This window comes from Oryctolagus cuniculus, chromosome 5, assembly GCF_964237555.1.
Source record: "Oryctolagus cuniculus chromosome 5, mOryCun1.1, whole genome shotgun sequence".
In the NCBI taxonomy this organism is placed as follows: Eukaryota; Metazoa; Chordata; class Mammalia; order Lagomorpha; family Leporidae; genus Oryctolagus; species Oryctolagus cuniculus.
The window spans coordinates 18,539,320-18,561,335 of record NC_091436.1 but is presented as its reverse complement, the minus strand read 5'-3'; the positions used below and the strand labels follow the sequence as shown (position 1 = coordinate 18,561,335).

Sequence of the window (22,016 nt, the reverse complement as noted above, 5' to 3'; positions counted from 1 at the left end):
TTCCCTCCACCAGCTGCTCCCACTTCATCAGGGGTAGACTTGACCCAGGAGGCCAACATCCATTCTGCAGGCCATACAAGGCCTGCGGCATCACTTGGTCTGAGACTCAATCCAGTGAAGCTATAGCAGGCCAGTGTTGCAGCTGATGACTGTGTGTGGCCTGTGAGTGATGGTATCAATGTTCAGGTTCCCCACCCCTGCACTAGATGAACCAGCCAGGCTCCCTTGAGTGTTTCAACCAAAAGCCATAGAGACAGTCATTTCCGGGCATATTCAATCCAAAGAAAAGATTCTGTTGCCCACTCCCATGTGTAATTGAAAATTATTTGGGAAAAAAATAAACTGAAATAAGTAAAAGGAAATATGCAAAGTTTGGATCTGTCCCAGGATGACTATTTCCGGGCTCTTAGTTAAAGTATTGCATTCTTTAAAAAAATAAATAAATAAAAAGTCAGTGGTGCCCTGAGCACGGGCTTGGCCCGCCTGTTGGTTGTGGCCATGAGAACATTTTGGGGAAAGCTGGTCAGGCACAGAAGAGACCCAGAACAGTGATGACCAGGCAGCCAGGGGGGGCAGAGTCAGCCACAGGTCTGGGTGTGCCTGTGACCCTAATCCCAGCTGCCTAGGCGTGGGAGCAGCTTCCTGCCTCACCAACCCCCTCCCCGCCCTCCGTGGACCCCAGGGCCCCGTACCGGTCATTGACGAAGGAGAACATGAGCAGCCGTTGCTCGATGAACCACTTCCACTCCGGGTTCTCGCTCTGCAGGTCGCGGTAGTTGTCGTTGGAGACGATGACGCCGTCCTGCTCGTAGGCCACCTTCACAATGTAGCGGTCGTCGTAGCAGACCACCCGCTTGCCGTGCACCTTGCGTGATGGGGTGTAGACCAGCACGGCCTGCCGCTCCAGCTGCTCCAGCACGTGCTGCTCTGGGCCGCGGACAGGGCCACAGTCAGGGCCTGAGGACCGTCCCCCAAGCAAGGCCCAGGGGTCCTCCGAGCCAGGGCTGCCTCCCTATCCCACTCCCCAGCCATGTGGACGAGGGGCACGGAGGTTGTGACAGGAGAGACAAATCACCCACTTCTCCCACCATGATGTCACTTCTGTCGCTGTTTTCCTGAACTCGCCTGCAGCCTGCAGTCCCAGGCACCCAGAGGCTGGTACCCAGCAAGGAAGTCACTTGGGAAGGGAGAGCTCAGCCCGCCCTTTGGAGGGTTACCTGCCACAGTGCCCCGACCATAGCAGACACAGGGGCCTTCCTCTGGAGGAAGACCTTCCTGTTTTACCTAGGAAGGCACCTGCTGGGCCCTCAGCTGGGAACCAGGAGTCCCCTCCCCCATCCAGGAACCGGCATGGGACACCTGTAGGCTGGAGCAGCCCCTAACTGACTCCTCCAGGGACGCAAGATTGCAGCAGGAAGAAACCAGGACTAAGGAGCTAAGCCCCAGTTCTGGGGGACTTCCCCCTGTTTTAAATTTATGAAATGAATACAGCGACCCCGCCTTTCCCTTCCTCAGTCTTTGTGCACAGACTGAACGAGCACAGGCCTGTGAGAGCTTTGGCAAAAACTAGCAAGGTGAACATATAGCAGGCGGTACAAACATTACCAGGCCTTTCTAAAGCCTGTATCCCAGGAAGACCTAATGTCTGATCATTGGGAGACGAGCAGGAGCAAATTCCTTCTGCACATATTAGTTACTCAAAACTTGGAAGATTAGCACACTCTTCATAAATTGCTTCTTCCCTCAAGTTCAACGCCTTTCGCACGTGATATGGTTCCCAGACTTTTAAAAGGAGCATAATGCATCTAAGAGTAAAGTGTAGTAAAGCAAAACACACACAACAAAAGCTCTGTATGCAGCAGCCACTTTGAGAACAGAAGGTAGGCCAGGCTTTGGCAGTCCCTCTGCCTCTCCAGGTTCCCAGGCCTCTCTGTTCCCCTTAAGATGGCCCGTGTGGCCCTGTCCTGAGGTGCCAGCATCCCATATGGATGCTGGTTCGAGACCCATATGCTCCACTTCCAATCCCACTCTCTGCTATGGCCTGGGAAAGCAGTGGAAGATGGCCCAGGCCCCTGCACCCATGTGGGAGACCCAGGAGAAGCTCCTGGCTTTGGATCAGCGAAGCTCTGGCTGTTGCAGCCATTTGGGGAGTGAACCAATGGATTAAAGACCCCCCCCCCCTCTCTGCCTCTCCTCTCTCTGTATAATTCTGACTTGCAAATAAATAAATACATCTTAAAAAAAAAAAAAAAGATGGCCAGCGTTTTAGAACCTTGTGCTTATAACTGTGTTGCTCTCCTTTTTAAGGATACAGAGATAGGAGGATCACTTTCACTGCGGCTTCGCATTGGACTCAACACAATTGAAAGCCCTTGATGCACATCCTTATTATGCAACCGCTGCTTGTGTTTCCCGCTGTGTCTGTGAGGGCGGCTGTGCTGTCGTGTCCACTGCTGTGTCCATTGCTAGCTTTGCGTGTAAGTCCCGGGCTCGGAGTCTAAGCACGTATCTCTAACAGGGAATGCGGCTGAATCGTGGGGAAAGGCACTTTATAAGGTAGGGCAGAACCGTTTGCCAAGGCGGTCATACCACGCTCATGCCCACCGTGGCACCCTCCCAGAAGTCATTTTCTGGCCTTCGGATTGTTGCCAGTCTGGCAGGTATAAAATGGCCTCTGATGGCCGGTCGATTTTGCATCTTGCCGGTTACTAATGAGATTGAGCATCTTTGTTTATTGGCATTTACACTTTCTCTCTGTGAAAGGCCTACTCAGTCTTGAGCTCATCTTTCCATTGGCGCATTGCCCTGGTCTCATTAACCTGGAGACGTCCTCCATATTTTGGACAGCAGTCCTTTTTCAGTAATTCTTGATGCTTAGCCTGTGCCAGCTGGAGACTTATTTTTCCATTTTTTTAAGTTTTGTGGTGTTGTTAATGAGCAGAAGCTTTTATTTTAATGTGCTCAGATTCATCACCTCTCTCTCACAGGTTTGTACTTGTTTAACAATTTCTACCTACTCCCTCCCCCCCCCACCATTTTCCTATGCTTTGCTCATATTATATTTAAAGCCACACAACTGAATGGTGGGAAGCCACCCATCTCCATGCCCAAAACATAAAGGTGCTATCTGGGGTGCTGGTTTGTGATGGAGAACTCAACACAGCATTTATCCGTCTGCCTTCTGAGCACGCTCACTGAAATGAGACGACAGAAGAGGGGTCCTTAAAGGTTAAAGGGGAGACTGGGGACAGCAGCTAAGCCAGGATTTTGAGGAATGTTAGGGAGGCAGAAAACAGGACCACAGCTCCCTGCTAGTGCACCTGGGCAAGCAGCAGCAGACGGCCCAAGTGCTTGGGCTCCTGCCACCCACATGGGAGACAGGATGGGGTCCCTGGCTCCTGGCTTCAGCCTGGCCCAGCCCTGGTTGTTGAGTGAACGAACAGATGGAAGATCTTTCTCTTTGTCTCCCCATCTGTCTCTCTCATTCTGCCTTTCAAATAAGTCAATCAAAAGACAACGAAAGAAAAAGGAAGAGGGAAGGGAACGAAGGAGAGGGGAGGGGAGGAGAGAGGAAAGGAGGAGAGGGGAAGGGAGGAGAGGGAAGAGGAGGGGAGGGGCGTGGAGGGGAGAGAAGTGGAGGGGAGAAGAGGGCAGGGAAAGGAAGGGGAGGGAAGGGGGAGGGGAGGGGAGGGGAGGGGAGAGAAGTGGAGGGAAGAAGAGGACAGGGAAGGGGAGGGAATGGGGAGGGGAGGGGAAGGGAGGAGAGGGAAGAGGAGGGGAGGGGCGTGGAAGGGAGAGAAGTGGAGGGGAGAAGAGGGCAGGGAAAGGAAGGGGAGGGAAGGGGGAGGGGGGAGAGGAGGGGAGGGGAGGGGAGAGAAGTGGAGGGAAGAAGAGGACAGGGAAGGGGAGGGAAGGGGAGGGGAGGGGAGGGGAGAAGAGGATCACATGGGTCCTATAGTGTGGAGGGAGCCACCGCCCAGAATGTGTGCAGGAGCTGAATCAGAGGTGGGAGCCATTTTCAAACCTGCAAAGCCCCAAGGCAGTCCAGGCAGCGGACAGGGAGTGGAAGCCAGGCAGGGCCAGGCTGGACCGGCTGCTCCTAGGGCTGCTGCACCCAAGGGCATGGGCCACCACTCGCTTCTTCTCCCTGGTGCAGCCAGGAAGGTGAAGCCATAGCAGGAGGGAGGGAGCCTCCCACGTAGCTGTTGACCTCCCAGAGTAAAGCCATCAGCATTTTGGCCCTGGATTACGTGGTGGGCCGAGGTACTCGCAGCCTGTCTGCCCCACCAGCATGTGGGCAGGAAGGAAAACTGTCAGACAACATAGAGGTCGGCTCTGCCAGTCAGGGGAAGGTCTGCACCCTGAGAGGGAAAACCCAGAGCAATTAACTGCACAGATAGATACTTAACCAATGGCATTCTTTAGTCACAATAACAACTGGCAAAGAAGGGCCGGCGCTGTGGCGTAGTGAGCTAAGCCTCCGCCTGCGGAGCCGACATCCCATACAGATGCCAGTTCTAGTCCTGGCTGCTCCTCTTCCATCCAGCTCTCTGCTGTGGCCTGGGAAGGCAGTAGAAGATGGCCCAAGTGCTTGGGCTCCTGTACCCACATGGGAGACCTGGAAGAAGCTCCTGGCTCCTGGCTTTGGATCAGCCCAGCTCTGGCCATTACAGCCATTTGGGGAGTGAACCAGTGGATGGAAGACCTTTCTTTCTGTCCCTCCCTCTCTCTGTCTATAATTCTACCTCTCAAATACATACATAAATAAATAAAATCTTAAAGAAAAAACGGACAAAGATTTCCCAGACTTTTTGAGAAGTAAACCTTAAAAAAAATGAAGGAGAAAGACTGAAACAAAAAAAAAAGAAAGAAAGAAAACTGACCCCAGAAAAAATGAAGAGAACTTAAAAAAAAATTGTATTAGCTGGCCAGCATTGTTGTGTAGTGGGTAAAGCTGCCTCCTGCAGTGCCGGCATCCCATCTGGGCACTGGTTCTAGTCCCGGCTGCTCCTCTTCCTATCCAGCTCTCTGCTATGTCCTGGGAAAGCAGCAGAAGATGGCCCAAGTTCTTGGACCCCTGAACCTGCCTGGGAGACCTGGAAGAAGCTCCTGGGCCCTGGCTTTGACTTGCCCCAGCCCTGGCTGTTGTGGCTGTCTGAGGAGTGAAGCAGCAGATGGAAGATCTCTGTTTCTCCCTCTCTCTCTGTAACTCTTTCAAATAAATAAATAAATAAATCAAAATGTTCATAGAAAAAATGGAATTTAAGAAGTTTCTTTTGGTACAAAAGTTTGGAAATCATGCTTATGTAGAGTCTTCTAAAAGTTTGTGGAAATGCGTATTATGAAAAAACTATGCTGTGTTGCAGAGGAAATATGGCCACAACTAGAGACAAAGGAAGAAAAGCAGCCGCCTCCTCCCAACACAGACCTTGAACAGTGGCTGCTCGCAGTTAACTAGTGAAGCAGCTGCCCACTCTTACCTTGTCTGGGGGGAAGACGTCCTAAGTTCTGCTTCTGTGAACTCCAGCCATAAATCTGTCCTAATAATTCTGCCCTGATATCTCTCTTACAAACATACCAGGCCCACCGACCATTGGAAGTGTGGCCCTAAGTCACATAGGCTGCAATTTGAACCCACCAATGCTGTAACAGCTAAGGTATGACATGGATGAACCTATAAACACTGTAAGAAACTTGGATTATTGCTTAGTTCTCAGGAAATAATTCCAGCTGAGCCTGCTGGCGTAATAAACTGCTGGATCCTCCACTGTCTCTGGTGCCTGTTGAATGGAGGGAGTTTTCCCACCCCAGATTTCTACAACTGTTAGATATTTAAGTGATGTATCCGAATACATGTACTCTTGTCTTGAAATTTATAGAAGGCACTGGGCCTGCCAGTAAATGTTTTCATAAGTTGTTATTTACAGTTAAAATTGCTTGCTAATTTTTCATTTGATATTAAGTTATTGACAGTAAGTGATCTGGGAAGGCTGACTTGTTCTCTCATTTCTCTGCAAGATGGGAAACTGATTCTATTCTGAAGGACTCTCCATTGGGATGTAGAGTTTGACCTTTAGACCTTAGAAAAGGGATGGCTAACATTTTTCTATAATAATAACATAGCCAAAATGAGAGCTTAAATTGTGATTTCACAGCTAGATTTACTTTGCCAAAGGCACAGTAAACAGGCTAAACCTCCATTTTCAAACCAAACAGAGAGAGAGAAAGTTTTACTAATGACTTCAAATTTTATAGATAAGGTGGCCATCATGTTTGATGTTAAAGCGAGGACACAGCTTTCCTCATGGGCACTGTCTACCCTACCTCACAGAAAACCACAATCAGAACATGCCTATGACTCCAGACTTCTAGCTCAGGCCACCAAAGATTAGGAATGGGACTGAGCACCCCCTTGACTTGCATCCTCTTAAAGGTTTCATCCGGTCTACTTTACCAGAAACCAAGAGAAAGAGGAGCAAGCTAGGCAGCAGAAGCAATGTAAAGATAGGTGGTGGGTTGGAGCCAGCACTGTAGCATAGCGGGCAAAGCTTCTGCCTGCAGTGCCGGCATCCCATATGGGCGCTGGTTCGAGTCCTAGCTGCTCCACTTTGGATCCAGCTCTCTGCTGTGGCCTGGGAAGGCAATAAAAGATGGCCCAAGTCCTTGGGCCCCTGCACCTGCATGGGAGACCTGGAGGAAGCTCCTGGCTCCTGGATCAGCTCAGCTGCAGCCATTGCAGCCATCTGGGGGGTGAACCAGCAGATGGAAGACCTCTCTCCCTCTCTCTCTCTCTCTGCCCTTGCCTCTCTGTAGCTCTGCCTTTCAAATAAATAAATAAATCTTAAAAAAAAAAAAAAAAGGTAGATGGCAGGCTAATTAACGGCTGCTTTACATGGTAATCTACCATCAAAGAGACCCAACAGGCCAGTCCACTGCAAATAGCATTGGTTTGTGATGTGGAAAGCTAGGGCTTTGGATGGATACAGAAGTTAGCTCTTGAAGAGCCCTAGCAGCTCTGCCAGCCAAAAACTGGGCCACTGGAGATGGAACTGCCCTAGAGTTGAAGGACTCCCAGGAGAGACACAGACCCTGTTGGCTCTGAGCTGAAAAGCCCTTCACTCGGCCCAGCTTCCAAAGTAATCACCACCATTGAGGGGACCATCAAATAGGGTCAGTAACGTTTGCAGGCAGAACTGTCAATTTCCTTTTAGAGATGCCACCTGCCTTCTATTCAGGCCAGCTCTCCTCCCAGGCCAGCTGGGTAATGGAAGTCAACAGGGGGCCTTCCCTAAGGAGTTCACACCTCCCTTGTGATGCCTCTTCCGGCACCCCATGTGAAGAGATAGATAGGGCTGAGCCTCAGGCCTGGCCAGGCCTTAAAGCCTACCAGATTATTACCAAGCCCCTTCTGGAAGTTTCTATTTGCCTCTCAATGGGAAAACTTCCTCATGGTTTAGACAGCACCTTTCTTAGGTCTTCTAATAATGACTCTGTCCTCAGTTTTAGACCCTGTGAGTTTAGTCTGCTTTTTAGATTCATTTTCTCCAGACTTGAAACGGAAATTCTAGATGGCCACGCACATGAAACCTTGGATGGAAGCAGCTTCTGCAAGCTGGCATTGTCACCGGCTCGAGAAGCCACCTCCTACTGGAACCCCGTCTCGACTGCTGCTCCCAACGATGCCCCTTTTCAGCATGAAGCAGCCAGAGCAGTCACCGCCCAGTTCCCCTAACAGAAGTCAGGGTCCCTTCCTCTGGGGGAGGGCATGTGAGGAGTCAGACGGGTTAATAGGCAGTCAGGTTGGTCCCAGTGGAAATTCAGGGTGCTAAGTGCTTGCTTCCCCCAAAAGTTATCTTTAGCAGTGTCAGAAGTGCCTGCCCTACCTCCTTAGGAATCTCCAGTATTATAGAACAGCAGAGCAGTGGTGATTCCTTCTGAGCTTCCAGTTTCCTGTAAAGCAAATTAGGTATCCCACCCTTCTGATGGTTTTTTTTTAAAGATTTATTTATTTATTTGAAAGGCAGATTTACAGAGAGGCAGAGAGAGAGAGAGAGAGAGAGAAAGGTCCTCCATCAGCTGGTTCACTCCCTAGATGGCTGCAATGGCTAGAACTGTGCTGATCTGAAGGCAGGAACCAGGAGCTTCCTCCAGGTCTCCCATGCGGGTGCAGGGGCCCAAGGACTTGGGCCATCCTCCACTGCCTTCCCGGGCCACAGCAGGGAGCTGAATCAGAAGTGGAGCAGCCAGGACTCCAACCCATATGGGATGCCGGCACTGCAGGTGGCCCACTATGCCACAGCGCCGGCCCCTCTTCTTGTTTTATCATGAGCAAGCCAGATAAGGTCAAAGACTGCAAATCAGGTCTTCTGATGGGTTTCATCCCCATCTGGTAACTGAATGTCAAGCTGTTAAGTTTGTTTTCTTCTCCCAACTTGTGCTTAAAAACCCCACTACCACAAGGCCCCTTTGGGTTTTGCCTCTCTTGGAGCCCCCCAGCCCCATGCCACTCTGGCTGGAGGTCACTGACTCTAATAAATCTTGCTTTTAAATCTCAAAAAAAAAAAAAAAAAAAAAACTACACATGAATTTCAAAAAAATATTTGCACTTAAACAAACTTAATTTCAATTCTATTTTCCACAAATGTTTGAAGTACCCTCCAGATGATACTGCATCTACAAGACAAGAAAAACAATAAAGTGGGGCAGGCGTTTGGTCTAGCAGTTAAGATGTCCACGTCCGACATTAGAGGACCTGGGTCTGATGCCTGGCTCCAGCTCCTGACTCCAGCGTCCTGCTAATGCAGACCCTGGGAGGCAGCGGTGATGGCTCAAGTAATGGGCTCCCTGCCACCCACATGGGAGACCTGGATCAGGTTCCCAGCTCCCAGTTTCAGCCTCAGCTCAATTCTGGCCGTTGTGGGCACCTGAGGAATGAACCAGTAGATGGGAGCTTCTTCACTGTGTCTGTCTGTCTCTCCTCCCTGTTTGTCTCTCTGCCTCCCAAACAGGTAAAAATTAAATAAATAACTAATTAAATGCTGGGTTTTTTGTTTGTTTAAAAAGGGTAATGGTGAGAGAAGCAGCAGCAACTGGCAACCATTGATAGAATTAAAAATAAACCCAAAACAAAAGCTTGGGCAAAAAGGCTGGAATTTAAATCAGGGAGACCTCCCAGAATCACCAGGAGGTCGGCCCTGCGGCTGCTGCCATGGCTGAAATAATGCCAGTAATGCCTTAGCACCTGATGTCTTGTTACAGAAAAGCCAAACAAACAAAAATTCTATTTATTTAAACCACACTGTTCTATTATTATAGATATAAATAGTTTAAATATTCCTAGCTGCTCTCAGAATCAAAAACAAAGACTTCAGGGTGGGCCACTGGCACAGAGGCTAGGCCATTGCTCTGGACCTGTGCATCCCATATCAGAGCGCCTGGGTTCCAGTCCCAGCCCCACTTCCAATTCCAGCTTCCTGCTAATGCACACCTGGTGTGCAGCAGGTAATGGCTCAAGTAGTTGGGTTCCTGCTACCATGTGGGAAATTTGGATTGAGTTCCAGAATCCTGGCTTAAGCCTGGTGCTTCTCCAGCTGTTGAGGAGTTGGGGAGTGAACCAGTAGAAGGAACATATATTCTCTCTCTCTCTCTCTCTCTCTCTCTCTCTCTCTGCCTTTTAAATAAACAAATAAGTAATTTTTAAAAAAAATAAAGAATTCCCTAGTCCTCGATTTCCCTCTGCTGGTTCTTTTTTTGTTTTGTTTTGTTTTGTTTTTGTTTTTATTTTTAATGAAGAGACTAGACCAGGCATTCAGTAAATAACTGGAAGTCTTTTTCAGGTCCTTTGTACTATTAGGAGTGAATGCAGATCCAGCCTTCCTTCAGAGTGTTAAAATTCGTAAGGTACAGTTACTTCTGGAACTTACTCACTCACACTAAAAGACAGTGATTCGGTCATTCACCTAGTCAGCCAGGATGTATTGAGCACCCACTGCCTGCTGAGTGCTATGCTAGGTGCTGGGTGGTAGGCTAGAGCAGCGCACATTCACAAGCAGTGCCTTCATGGGGCTTACCGTGCAGTGAAGCGGATATGCTTAACCAAGTAACAGACGACCCACCATTATTGGGAGAACTACCATGGAAAAGTGCACACAGGGCCCTTAAGCAAGCATCTGCGCAGCATACCTCTGATGGGGGTATCTGATCTTGATGGCTCTTTCCTCCAGGAGGGGACAAAAACCTTGATGAAGGTGTGTCCTCTGTCCCTGAACCAGTCCACAGCCAGCTGGATTCCCCGGCAAGAGAAGGCTTCTTTATTTCCATGGCTACAACGGGAAAACAAAGAAATCTGTAGAGACACAGAGAGGCTTCCGAAGAGCGACATCCTCTAAGAATGCTTGGATGAATGTCGCACAAGCAAGAGGAGACCAGGAAACCTACACTTGAAGGATACTTTGAACTAGGAGAATATCCCTTAATAAGACACACAGCTTGTGGAAGAAATATAGAGGCTCTTGATCTCTAATGGGGAAACATTCCAAGGATTTGTAGCCAAGATCGTCTCCTTAGCTGAAGCTAATGAGGCTGACATAAAGTGGACGAGACAAGGAACGGGTCTGGCTCAGCAGTTAAGACGCTGCTTGGGATGCCTGCGTCTCGTATCAGAGTGCCTGGTTTCCAGTCCTGGCTCCGCTCGTGATTCCAGCTTCCTGCCAGAGTCCAAGCTGGGAGGCAGCAGGTAATGGCCCAAGCAGTTGGATTCCTGCCACCCACCTGGGAGATCCAGATTCGGTTCCTAGCTCTTGGCTTCAGCCTGGCCCAGTTGTGGCTATCGCAGGCATTTGTGGAGCAGACCAACAGGAGAGTTTGTTCTGTGTGTATGTGTGTGTGTGTGTGTGCCTGTGTGTGTGTCTATTTCTCCGCCTCTCAAATCAATAAAAAATAAATTTTAAAACATTGATGAGATTGGCCATCTATAGAATTACTGGCACCCTGAGAGAAGGCTGTAAGTACATTACTGGGTTTCCTAAGACCAAGCAAGGAAGCCAGAAGACTTGGCTCAGACTTAGTAAGTGGGGGGTCAGTGGTATTTGGCTAGCGAGGTACACAAGCAGACATATTTGAGATACCGAGAAGGCAAAACCAACTGGATTTCACCATGGATGAGAACAAGGCTGGTCTCAATGTTAGATCACCCTTCCCTCTCTCCTCTTTCAGTCCTTTGTCTTGGCCATGCTCCTTCCTCCACTCCCACCCTAGGGCCTTTGCACCAGCTGTTTCCTTCCCTCTAGGCCCAGTTCCCTCCCCTCCTCCCTCAGCCACAGTATGAAGAAGCCAGGCTTCGTGGGGATGCAGGAGACCGTTCTCGTATTCCTTTAGATCAGTAGCCAGGGGGGAGCCAGGCCTGGCTGCCTGGATCTGGGTTTCTTCCAGGATAAAGGAAATAGGTCCTTGGCACGAGGCTATGCGAGCGGAGTATCAGTGAGGGGGAGTATCCGTGGAGATGTCTGCTGTCAAAGGGAAGAGGAGGCAGACGCCTATCTCTTTCACCCCAGTGGAAGGAAAGAAAGGAGAGGAGAGGAGAGGCAGAATGAGGCGGTCCCTCACCAGGGCCTCCCCCGATGCCCCACACCAGCTGTTCCCAGCTGAGCTCCCCCGACAGAGCCCTGAGGAGGGGAGATGTAGGAACCCCCAGCCTTGTACAGACAGGCTGCCAGCCCCCTGGGAAAGCCTGGCTTCTGCCAGAACTGAGGAGGGATCTGGGGCAACACAAGGATCTCTTGGGTACGTCAGGCCTGGGAGACCATCCGAGACCCCTGGGGTGGACAAAGGGGGGGGCACGGCTCTCAGGGGGAGGGGAAGGAAACATGCCACCAGGGTCATCCAGAGGACAAGATGCAGAGGTGCCACTGTGGGGACACTGGTGACTGTAGGGCTTGCCACCACCCACTGCCTGTGAGGGTGGGGGAGAGGCAACATCTGGCACAGCTTATGCACTGTGCTTTCTCTGCATCTCGAAGCAGGAAAGCGAACCACAGAGACCCCTTGCCCACACCACACACGGTCACTCCACGCTGCAGCGAAGTCGCCTCACGATCCTTTCAAAAAGTGCTTCTTGGGGCTCACTTGGTTAATCCTCCGCCTGCGGCGCCGGCATCCCATATGGGCGCCGGTTCTAGTCCCAGTTGCTCCTCTTCCAGTCCGGCTCTCTGCTGTGGCCCGGAGGGCAGTGGAGGATGGCCCAAGTGCTTGGGCCCTGAACCCGCATGGGAGACCAGGAGGAAGCACCTGGCTCCTGGCTTCGGATGGGTGCAGCGCTGGTCGCAGCGGCCATTTGGGGAGTGAACCAATGGAAGGAAGACCTTTCTCTCTGAGTCTCTCACTGTCTATAACTCTGTCAAATAAATTTAAAAAAATTGTTTTAAAAGTGCTTCTTAACTGTCCTTTTCTAGGACTTGCCCTGTATGTCTTCAATCATGCAAAAGCCAACTTTTCCATCCCAACACCTTGGACAGGTGCACAGTTGAGGGCGGGGAGCAGTGAGTGGTAAGGGACAGTGAGGGAAGCTGATCCCTGACATGCACAGTCACCCTGCAGTCCACTGCCCGGCACACAGAGGGACACACACGCTTGTGCTTCCCTTCCTGGACTCACAGCCATGTATGGACATCTGTCGGGCTGCAGACTCATACTCTCCCCCGTCCCTGTGGGTCCCTGCGATGATTGGGATGGCAGCTCCTTTGGAGCAATGAGTCACCTGTGGTTAAAATATCCCTGCTTGGGGAAAAACCCTCATGTGGTCATGCAGGGGCCCTAGGAACCAGAGAGCAGGGCCTAGGCCCTGGGAAAGGAAGCAAGAGCCAGAACTGTGAAGGGCTGGAGGCTGGAAAGAGATGGATTGGTGCCTGGGGCAAAGTCTGCCTACCTGCCGATTGCGCCTGAGGCGGCTGCAACTGGCAGACCAATTAGTCAGCAAACAGCCCAGGCCACACCGCTGTGACCTGACTACTGCCAGGAAGTCCCTGCAGGAGTTAGAGGCCCACAAAACAGCCCTGTGTGGGACAACGCGGTGGCTGTGGGCTGGGAGGAAAGGCAGAGCCGATTCCTCAGGGCCTGAGACACCAGAGTCCCAGTGCAGGTTCACGTCTGTGTCTTACTTGGGGCTGAACTGAGAACACCAAACCTACTCCCCAGGAGCCTCTCCCAGCTCAAGGCCAGGAAGAGAGGGAGTGAGCAGTGGCTCTCAGAGTGCCCTCATCTGTACAGAGACCAATGGGAGCAGACTAGGCAGCCAGGGCAGGCTCAGAACCCCAGGCTGAGGGCCCAGCACTGAGGGGCCCTCCCCCATCTCATACTCACTACCGTAGCCCCGAGAGCGACATGAGGAAAAGGGAGGGGCATGATTTCATGATTTCAAGCCTGACCTCCCTCATTGAATGATACCTTCCTCCAGGGGCAGCCACTTTCCTAAGAGTTTAAAAACTTAAACAACGACCAAAACAAAGAGTCCTCTGCCTCCCCAGATGAGGGCATGTCAAATGCCAGCCCCAGCCTGGCAGCAAGAGGATGTGAAATTGTCAGGTGGTTTCCTCCCACGCTGTGGCTCTCCGCCTCCCTCCCACTTTGCTAGATTTGCCTGCAGACGGTAAAGCCGGCTGGGCCCTGGGGAGGTCACGGGCCCCAGCAAGCAAATGCTGCAACACTTGGCTTGGGAGAATTCAAGCTCTCCAATACCGTGACGCAGCTAATAGCAGGCCTCCAATGCAAGCCACCATCTTCTTAAAAAGTTGAGGGATTTTTCTTCAGGCCAAGGGTCTAAGGACTGCGTATTCAACTGAGAGATCCAAGCTGACATCTCTCCATGCAAACACTCACAGTTACACACACACACACACACACACACACACCCCGTGGAGGCATGAGGATGTACTTGGAAATGGATCTCTATGTTGCTAGTCAATCAGAGCTATCATTCAATGCACATTCAACGCTTGGGGGCCCCAGCCCCCGGCAGGGGGGGGGGGCAGAAGGGCTCCAGCCCTGCAGAGGGGCTATGGCAAGTAGGTCCAGGGCTCACCCTGCCTGGGGAAGACTCCGGTCAGCACAGGTTGGCTCTGACCCCACTGTGCGGCCCTATCCAGGCCAGAGAAGAAGAGCTGCAGGTATGGAAATCAGAAGGCATTAGGAAAAGCCAGAGTGCAGAGCACCACAAACTGCTCTATGACCCCTGGGGAGCTCCTCCTTGCTTCAAACCTCCAAAGAACACGAGAAATCCCTTCATGAGGACAATGCATGTGCTTCTTTTTTTTTTTTTTTAAGATTTATTTATTTATTTGAAAGGCAGAGTTACAGAGAGGTACAGGCAGAGAGAGAGAAAGAGAGAGTATCTAACCGCTGGTTCACGCCCACAAATGGCCACAATGGCTGGAGCTGGGCTGATCCGAAGCCAGGAGCCAGGAGCTTCTTCCGGGTCTCCCACACGGGTGCAGGGGCCCAAGGACTTGAACCATCTTCTGCTGCTTTCCCAGGCCATGGCAGAGAGCTAGAGTGGAAGTGGAGCAGCCAAGACTAGAACCAGAACCCCTATGGGATGCCGGCACTGCAGGTGGCGGCTTTACCAGCTATGTCACAGCGCTCGCCCTGAAAATGCATGTGTTTCTTTCAAGCATTCGTAAAATAATCACCTTGCATCTTAGCATGTCAGAGATGAGAACATCATTTAAAGTTGTTTAATTCAGCTTCTGAATTGCATAAACAAGACTCTAAAGAGGCCACACAGCTGGTGGGCTGAAAAACCCATGTGGTTGCATGTGGCTACTTCAGTTTAAACTCAAACTCATTCAAAGGAAATAAAATTTTAAATTCAGTTCCTCAGTTGCACTAGCCACATTTCAAGTGCTCGACAGTCACACTGGGCAAGTGGTTGCTATAAAAGACAGTGCAGGTCTGGAACTTTCCATCATCTCAGGCAGTTGTCTTGGGAGTTGTCTACCTGGGCTGGTAGACGGAGCTCAGATGTACAGGCACCAACCCATGTCCATCCTCTGCCTCTGACCTCCCTGGTTTCCCGTATGGGACACAGAGATTCTGCAAGACTGTGTGGCAAGTGCAAGGCCCGGCTTCCCAGGCCCTGGTTTGATGCTCCTTCCACATTGCCCTTAGAATTCTCATGAAAGTTGACCCACTACTTCTGAAATGATTAATGAAGCCAGCACTTCTGCTAAGACGAGCCCAGTGGACTCTTTCTGTTTTGCAGTGAGGAAATAGAGGGGTTTTTTTAGGTCATTTGGGTGTTAGCTCTATATACACAGTTCTCTTTTATTTAAATGATTCAAGGACAGGATGTGTTTCATGAAGCAGACAACTCGCGTGTGCTCTGAGCAAGTACTCTCCCATTTCTTGTACAATGTATTTGACCTGTGCAATAGCTTGGATATTAGACTGACTGCCCAGTGTCCCCCAGAGGCCCAGCTCTTAAAGGTTTGGTCCCCAAAGTCTTACATGAATGGTGTCTGAAGCCGGGACCTTTGAGAAGGGATGGGGTTGAATTGCATTGTTAGCGTGGAGCCCCCAATTAAATCCTCGTGGCTTCATAAGAGAACACACAGATAAGGACAGACGTGCTCAGCGCCACCTCGGGACTCTGCCAGCAGGAAGGCCTTAGGCGCCACCTGATCGCCCCACCAGCCCTTTCCTTCCTAGGTAGCCTGTCGGGTATTTCATTGTGTTGACAAACAGTTAACTGATACAGCATGACTCATCCTGTCAACCTCCAGGAAAGTCAGCCTAGGCCTTCTTGGTTCTGCCAGGATGAACAGCCTTAGGCTAAACATTGTGCACACCATGGCATAGTGGGTAAAGCTGCCGCCTACAGTGCCAGCATCCGATATGGGCGCCGGTTCATGTCCTGGCTGCTCCACTTCCTATCCAGCTCTCTGCTATGGCCTGGGAAAGCAGTGGAAGATGGCCCAAGTCCTTGGGCCCCTGCACTCATGTGGGAGACCCAGAGAAGCTCCTGGCTCCTGGCTTCAGATCGGCACAGCTCCGGCCATTGCAGCCAACTGGGGAGTGAACCAGCGGATGGAAGACCTCTCTCTCTGCCTCTGCCTCTGCCTCTGCCTCTCCTCTCTCTGTGCATCTCTGACTTTCAAACAAATAAATCTTAAAAAAAAAAAAAAAAAAAAAAAAAAAAAAAAACATTGTGCAGCACAGGGGAAAGAAGGCCACAGAAACATCTATAGGTGGTGGCATGATCAGGAAATACACCAACAGAGGTCAAGGTCTGGCTCCAGGCAGTATGAACTTTGGCCAAGTCCATCATGGCCCTTATTGTGCAACTGAGAGGGTCAGATATAAGACTTGATAGGCCACTCTAACGTTCCCTGTGCTAACCGGACAGTGGCTAGCTGCCTCCCAAGAGGGAGAGGAAAAAGAAATTCCTGGCTGCGAAGATGACATTATCTATAATTTCTCATTCTACAACAGTGGTTCCTAACAATTTAGGGATCATAGACCCCTTAAGTGTCTGTTGAAAGTTACAGCTCCCCCCCCCCCCCAGAAAACACACACATCACACACATGGATGCACACAGGCCATACTGTGTCTGTCATTTTGGGCCATTACTGGCTTGGCAGATGGGCGGAGCTATGAGAGAAAGAAAGAGGAAGGCTTCTAGAATCTGAAGATGAGAAAACAGATCTCCCCTCCAGATTCCAGAAATGAGTGAGTTCTGCTGACGCCCTGATTTGAGCCCAGGAGACCTGGGTCAGACTGCTGGCTGCCAGACCTAGAAGAGAATACACCTGTGTTTTAAGTCCTGAGCGGCAATTGGCCTTGCTGGTCTGCAAGGGTTCACTAAAACAGGACTTCCCAAAGACAAAGGCACAGGCTACCACGGGGCCCCAAGGAACAGAGGCACAGGGCACCGCACTCCCTGGAGGATACGGCTGCCAACAACAGGAGACGCCCATCTCATCCAATGAGGCTAGGAAGGAGGCGTGTCCCAACCACTCTTCAAGCTCCTCCCCAGCCCTCCAGGGCCCGGCAGTTATCCCCTTCAAAACCAAGAACAGCGCCTGCAAACTGCAAACCCTCGGTGAGGAGAGCGTCCAGGAACCATGTTTCTGAGGTTAATGGATGTTGAGGTTATGGGTAGTAATTCTGAGTTTAGACCACACATTCCCTGTAAAGGGTGAGCGCCACTTGGGTCTCTCTTCCTCACTGAGGATCACACAAACCTGGAGGGACCAGGGGCTGTTCAAGCACCCATGGGAGGACACAGCAGAGGGCACTGTAGGAGAAGGGGCAGGGGATGGAGCCCAACCTTGAATCCTACTCTCTCCCAGAACCTGTCTTGGAAAGGAACAAACTGTGCAATCTGTCCATTTTTCCTACTGGGACACGAAGAGCAGGGGGAAAGTGTGTGTGTCCAGACATATGTACATTTGTGTATGTCAGTGCATGCAAATATCGACACACAGATAGATGTGTTCTGGAGAGTTGTGTTATGTTGGTACAAGTGGATGAAAGTGTTTATGCACTGACACATTCCTTCTTCATAGTAAGTCTCAGTGGTGACTTCCACTTGGAACCCCCCAGATTGAGCATGAATGGATTAAAATGATTACAATGGGGGGGAGGTAAGGGTGTAGGAGGTGAGGCTAAATGGGCTTACTCAGAACATATGACAGTCATGTGAAAACAGAGGATGTGGTTTATGTTTGAATTCCAACCAGTAACAGAGGCTGTCATCAAAAGAAAACTTCTGCAGGCCACTCTGTCCTAATAATTCCTAAACTCTCTGGACCCCAAAGAGAGCCCTGACACTTTCCTGGAGGCCCTAAAGAAGGCTTTTTACCCCGCACCCATTCTTCTGTTTCGATTTCTAACCTCAGACTCATGTAATGTCGGGGCTGGGGAGTTGTTTTAGGTGATAATCGTCTCACACTCAAAGCCCACTTTCTATTGAAGCCTGGAGAGGTGCTTTATCCAGAGCACAGCAAAGCTAGGTTCCCTTCCACACCTCTGTCAGACTTTCCAGGACTCTGAGAACCTTATAGCTTCTTGAAAGTCCCTTGAAGTTTCCAAAGCTCTTAACTCGAGCAAGAGATTATGAACTCACCCATCTAGTGCCTCCAGGGAACACGGGCGAGGCTGTAATGATGATCCTGTGAACCAAGCTCCTAAGTCCCAAGGGAAGAGGAGGATCCATTGATGGTTAAAAATTGAGCAAGCAGGGCCAGGCATTTGGCGCAGTGGTTAAGACACCATTCTCAGACTGCCCGATTCTACTGCAGTGCCTCCATTCAAGTCCCTGCTCTGCTCCCAACTCCAGCTTCTTGCTAATATACATAGTGGGAGGCAGCAGGTGTTGGCTCAAGTAATTGGATACTTCCTGCCCATGTGGGACACCTGGACTGAGTTTCAGGCCCCCAGCTTCAGCCTGGCCCAGCCCTTTCATTGTGGGCATTTAGGGAGTGAACCGGTAGATGGAAGATTTCTATCATCTCTGTAACCTCTCTGTGCCTCTCCCTGTCTCTTTCTGCCTCTCTCTGCCTTTCAAATTAAATTGAGTGTGCTGGTGTTGTGGCAAAGCATATCATATCCTAGTGCCTGAGTTGGGGTCCCAGCTGCACTTCCAATCCAGCTCCCTGCTATTGTACACCTTGGGAGGCAGCAGATGATGGCTCAAGTACTTGGGCCCTTGCCACCCATGTTGGAGATCCAGGTAGAGTTCCTGGTTCCTATTTTTGTCCTGGCCCAACTCTAGCTCTTGTAGGCATTTGAGGAGTGAACCCACCCGTGGCAGATCTGTGTGTATGTGTGTGTGTGTGTGTGTGTGAATCTGCCTTGCAAATAAATGATAAACTAAAAATTGAACAAACACTCTGAGTACACAGCACACAGAGCATGTAGGGACAGCCCCCAAGGTTGGGTCATCTTGGGTGAACCACTTCAAACTTGTGCCTACACAATGCCAAATTCAGAGTGAGCCCAAACCCCAGGGAAAACTCCCGGATGCACTGTTGACACCTTCAACGCTGCCAAGAACTGCTTGACTGGATTCCCAATTCAGCTTTAGAAAAAGGAAGCACATACAGTTAAAGCTGTGAGTGAACAATTTCCTATGGCTCTGCCCTTTGCCCAGCGGTAACTAAGCCAAGTGGGAGAACGATGCACTTGTCCGAGCCACACCCCTCCTGACCCAGCAGGGAGTGTGGGGCAGCTGCAGAGGCTGGCACAGCAGAGCTTAGCCAAGCCAGGAAGGATAACCATGCAGGCACGGTGCTCACAGTCCCAGGACACATGAAGATCCCAAGACACGAGTATTCACACAGTTGTATCGGCAGCTTAGGAGACCACAAACACATCTCAAACTGAGCAAGAAAACCGCAACCCCACCTCCTCGGCAACCAATGCAACCAAGTACATCTTCCCATCGGATTCTCATGACCCAGAGGGGAGTAGAAGAGACTCTGTTGGCCTCAAGAAACAAGTATTACACGGCTTTGGCAGTCACGCAGCTGGTAGGGCCACGCTCCAGACAAGCAGCCACATCTGCCAAGCCCTGCTCTCCCAGAAGAAGACTGGATTAATGTAAGAACAGCACCCACGCGCTGGACACCTACTCTGTGGCAGGTCCCATGCTGCTCCAAACATCCACCCTCTAGGGAAGTTCTAGCCCAACATCACCCACGGAGAAAATGAGGCTCAAAGAGGTTAAGGGGCTGGCTTATGACCATTCAGCTACGAAGAGCCAGAACAGAGACTCCAAACCCCATCCACCGGTCCCAAAGCTCTTTGGACCAAACACAGAGAAGAGGGACAGTTCTCTGGCTTCCTGAGAACACACACTCCCTCCCCGCCACTCCCAACCACGGGTTGAAGGAAAGCTACCTCATCGCCACGTTGCTGCCATCAATCACGATGGGACGCAGGGAACTGGCGGGGTCTCCACAGTTCTCTTCTGGAGCTGGCCCCGGGCCCCACTGAGCAGAGTCTGGGGCCCCACAGGAGCCCCGGGGGACAAGCAGGGGCGCGGACTGGCTCTCCTGGGCCCCAGGGCGGCTGCCCGTCCGGATCAGCTCCTGCAGCACGTCGTTGACCAGAGCGCCATCACCCAGCTTGCTCAGCACCCTGGCCACGTCCTCCTGGCTGTAGCCCAGCTTCTGGAAGAACTCCATCTTGCTTGGGCGCTCCATGCTAAGCCAGCCGGCACCTGGAGGGGGTCCTGCCCCCAGCTTCTTCCTCGTGGGGCCCCGCAGGCATGCACTAAAGAGAAAAAGCATCCATCAGGTATCTTCTGGGCACGGGTTCCTGAGGGCGGTGCCATGTGTCCTCCCACCCTCCCAGTCGTATCTATCAGGAAATCATGTCAGTCTGGGCCCCTTGGGGATTTTCAGTCTCGGTGTGGGTGGGGAGCTGCAGGTGCAATCACACTACTTTTGCACTCACTGGGGCTTTCGCCCCACACCACATCCCCACAGGGAACACCCGCCAGATACCAGGGTGGCAAGGGCTGAGCAGGGCACCCAGCAACCCGGACAGGCCCCAGAAATGCTTCCGAGGCTCTGTAACGGGCTGAATGGTGTTTACCTGATGCCCTAAGCCCCAGTACCTAACAGTGTGACTAATTTGGAGAGGAGGCCTTTCAAATGAGGTCAGTAGAGTGGTCCCAATCCGATAGGACCAGTGTCCTTGGAGGAGGAGGAAATTTGGACACAGACACACAGAGGATGATAACATCAATAAGCAGAGATGGGCAGCCAGCGACGAGCCCAGGAGAGAGGCCTCAGAAGTAATCAACCATGCCAACACCTTGACCTCCAGCCTCCAGAAGTGTGCAACCATCCATGTACTTCCTTATGGCAGCCCAGGCATACTAACACAGGCCCCTTGAGTCATACGGGGGAATGCCCCCTGGCCAATTCTACTCCCAGGAAGGCAGGGTTTCCAAATTCAGCTCTGTGCGCTGGCACAGATTGCCCTGCCAGTTAATTCAAACCACACTGACCCTGGAAAATAGAAGGTCCTAATGCAAATCTGACCCTTCCCATCCTGGCATCATTGCTTGGCTTACAACTGTGGATGGCAGGGAAAGAAGGGGGCTGTAGCCTACCACACAGTCCCAAAAGAAAGGCGATGACCAAGCCAACAAGAAATCTCAGGAAAGACCAGACCTCTTTAAAAAAATTATTTATTTATTTATTTGAAAGGAAGGTTACAGAGAAGCAGAGGGAGAGAGAGAGAGAGAGAGAAAGAGAGAAAGTCTTCCATGTGCTGGTTCACTCCCCAAATGGCCACAATGGCTGGAGCTGGGTCAATCCAAAGCCAGGAGTCAGGAGCTTCTTCTGGGTCTCCCACATGGGTGCAGGGGCCCAAGGACTTGGGCCATCTTCTACTGCTTTCCCAGGCAATAAACAGAGAGCTGGATTGGAAGTGGAGCAGACAGGACTCAAACTGGAGCCCATACGGGACAACAGCACTGCAGGAGGCGGCTTTCCCAGCTACTCTACAGCACAGGCCCCGCCTCCCTCTTTTCTACCCTCAAAGATCTACATCTTTCAAAATCATTTTAAAATATAGACATAATCGTGAACAATTCGAACAAGGCAGAAGTATAAAAAGAAATCTTGCATGGATCCCCAGCTCCACTTGCCTCCCCTGCTGTTCGCAGCCTCTTAGCACTTCCCTATGACTTACTTGCATATCTCATAGATACACACAAATATTGTTTCAGGGTTGTTTTGCTTTACATCAGTAGTGTCATACTACACATATTACCCAGCAACTTGATTTTCTTACTCAGAAAATGCATTTGGCGGGGGGGGGGGAGGGAGGTACCTGGCCGGATGGTTGAAGCACTGTTTGGGAGGGCTGCATCCCATATCAGAGTACCTGGGTTGGAGTCGCAGCTCCAGTCTCAGTTCCAGCTTTCTACCAGTGTGCACCCTGGGAGACACCAGATGCAGGTGGGTTTCTGCCAGGCATGTGGGAGACTTTGGCTGAGTTCCAGTTC

The 22,016-nt window shown here is 51.0% G+C and overlaps 1 protein-coding gene across 6 annotated transcripts in view; it reads right to left on the bottom strand.

Annotated features, from left to right (window-relative positions):
* Window positions 1-22,016, bottom strand: part of ZC3H12D (zinc finger CCCH-type containing 12D) — a 40,917-nt gene that overhangs the window by 5,967 nt on the left and 12,934 nt on the right. For all 6 annotated transcript variants that reach the window (XM_070073458.1, XM_070073457.1, XM_051836826.2 and 3 more), the window contains 3 exons: window positions 19,895-20,269; window positions 10,183-10,322; window positions 693-927 (listed from right to left, as the gene is read on the bottom strand). In XM_070073458.1, the coding sequence (XP_069929559.1) occupies window positions 693-927; window positions 10,183-10,322; window positions 19,895-20,269 (750 nt within the window). The remainder of the gene's footprint in view (window positions 1-692; window positions 928-10,182; window positions 10,323-19,894; window positions 20,270-22,016) is intronic.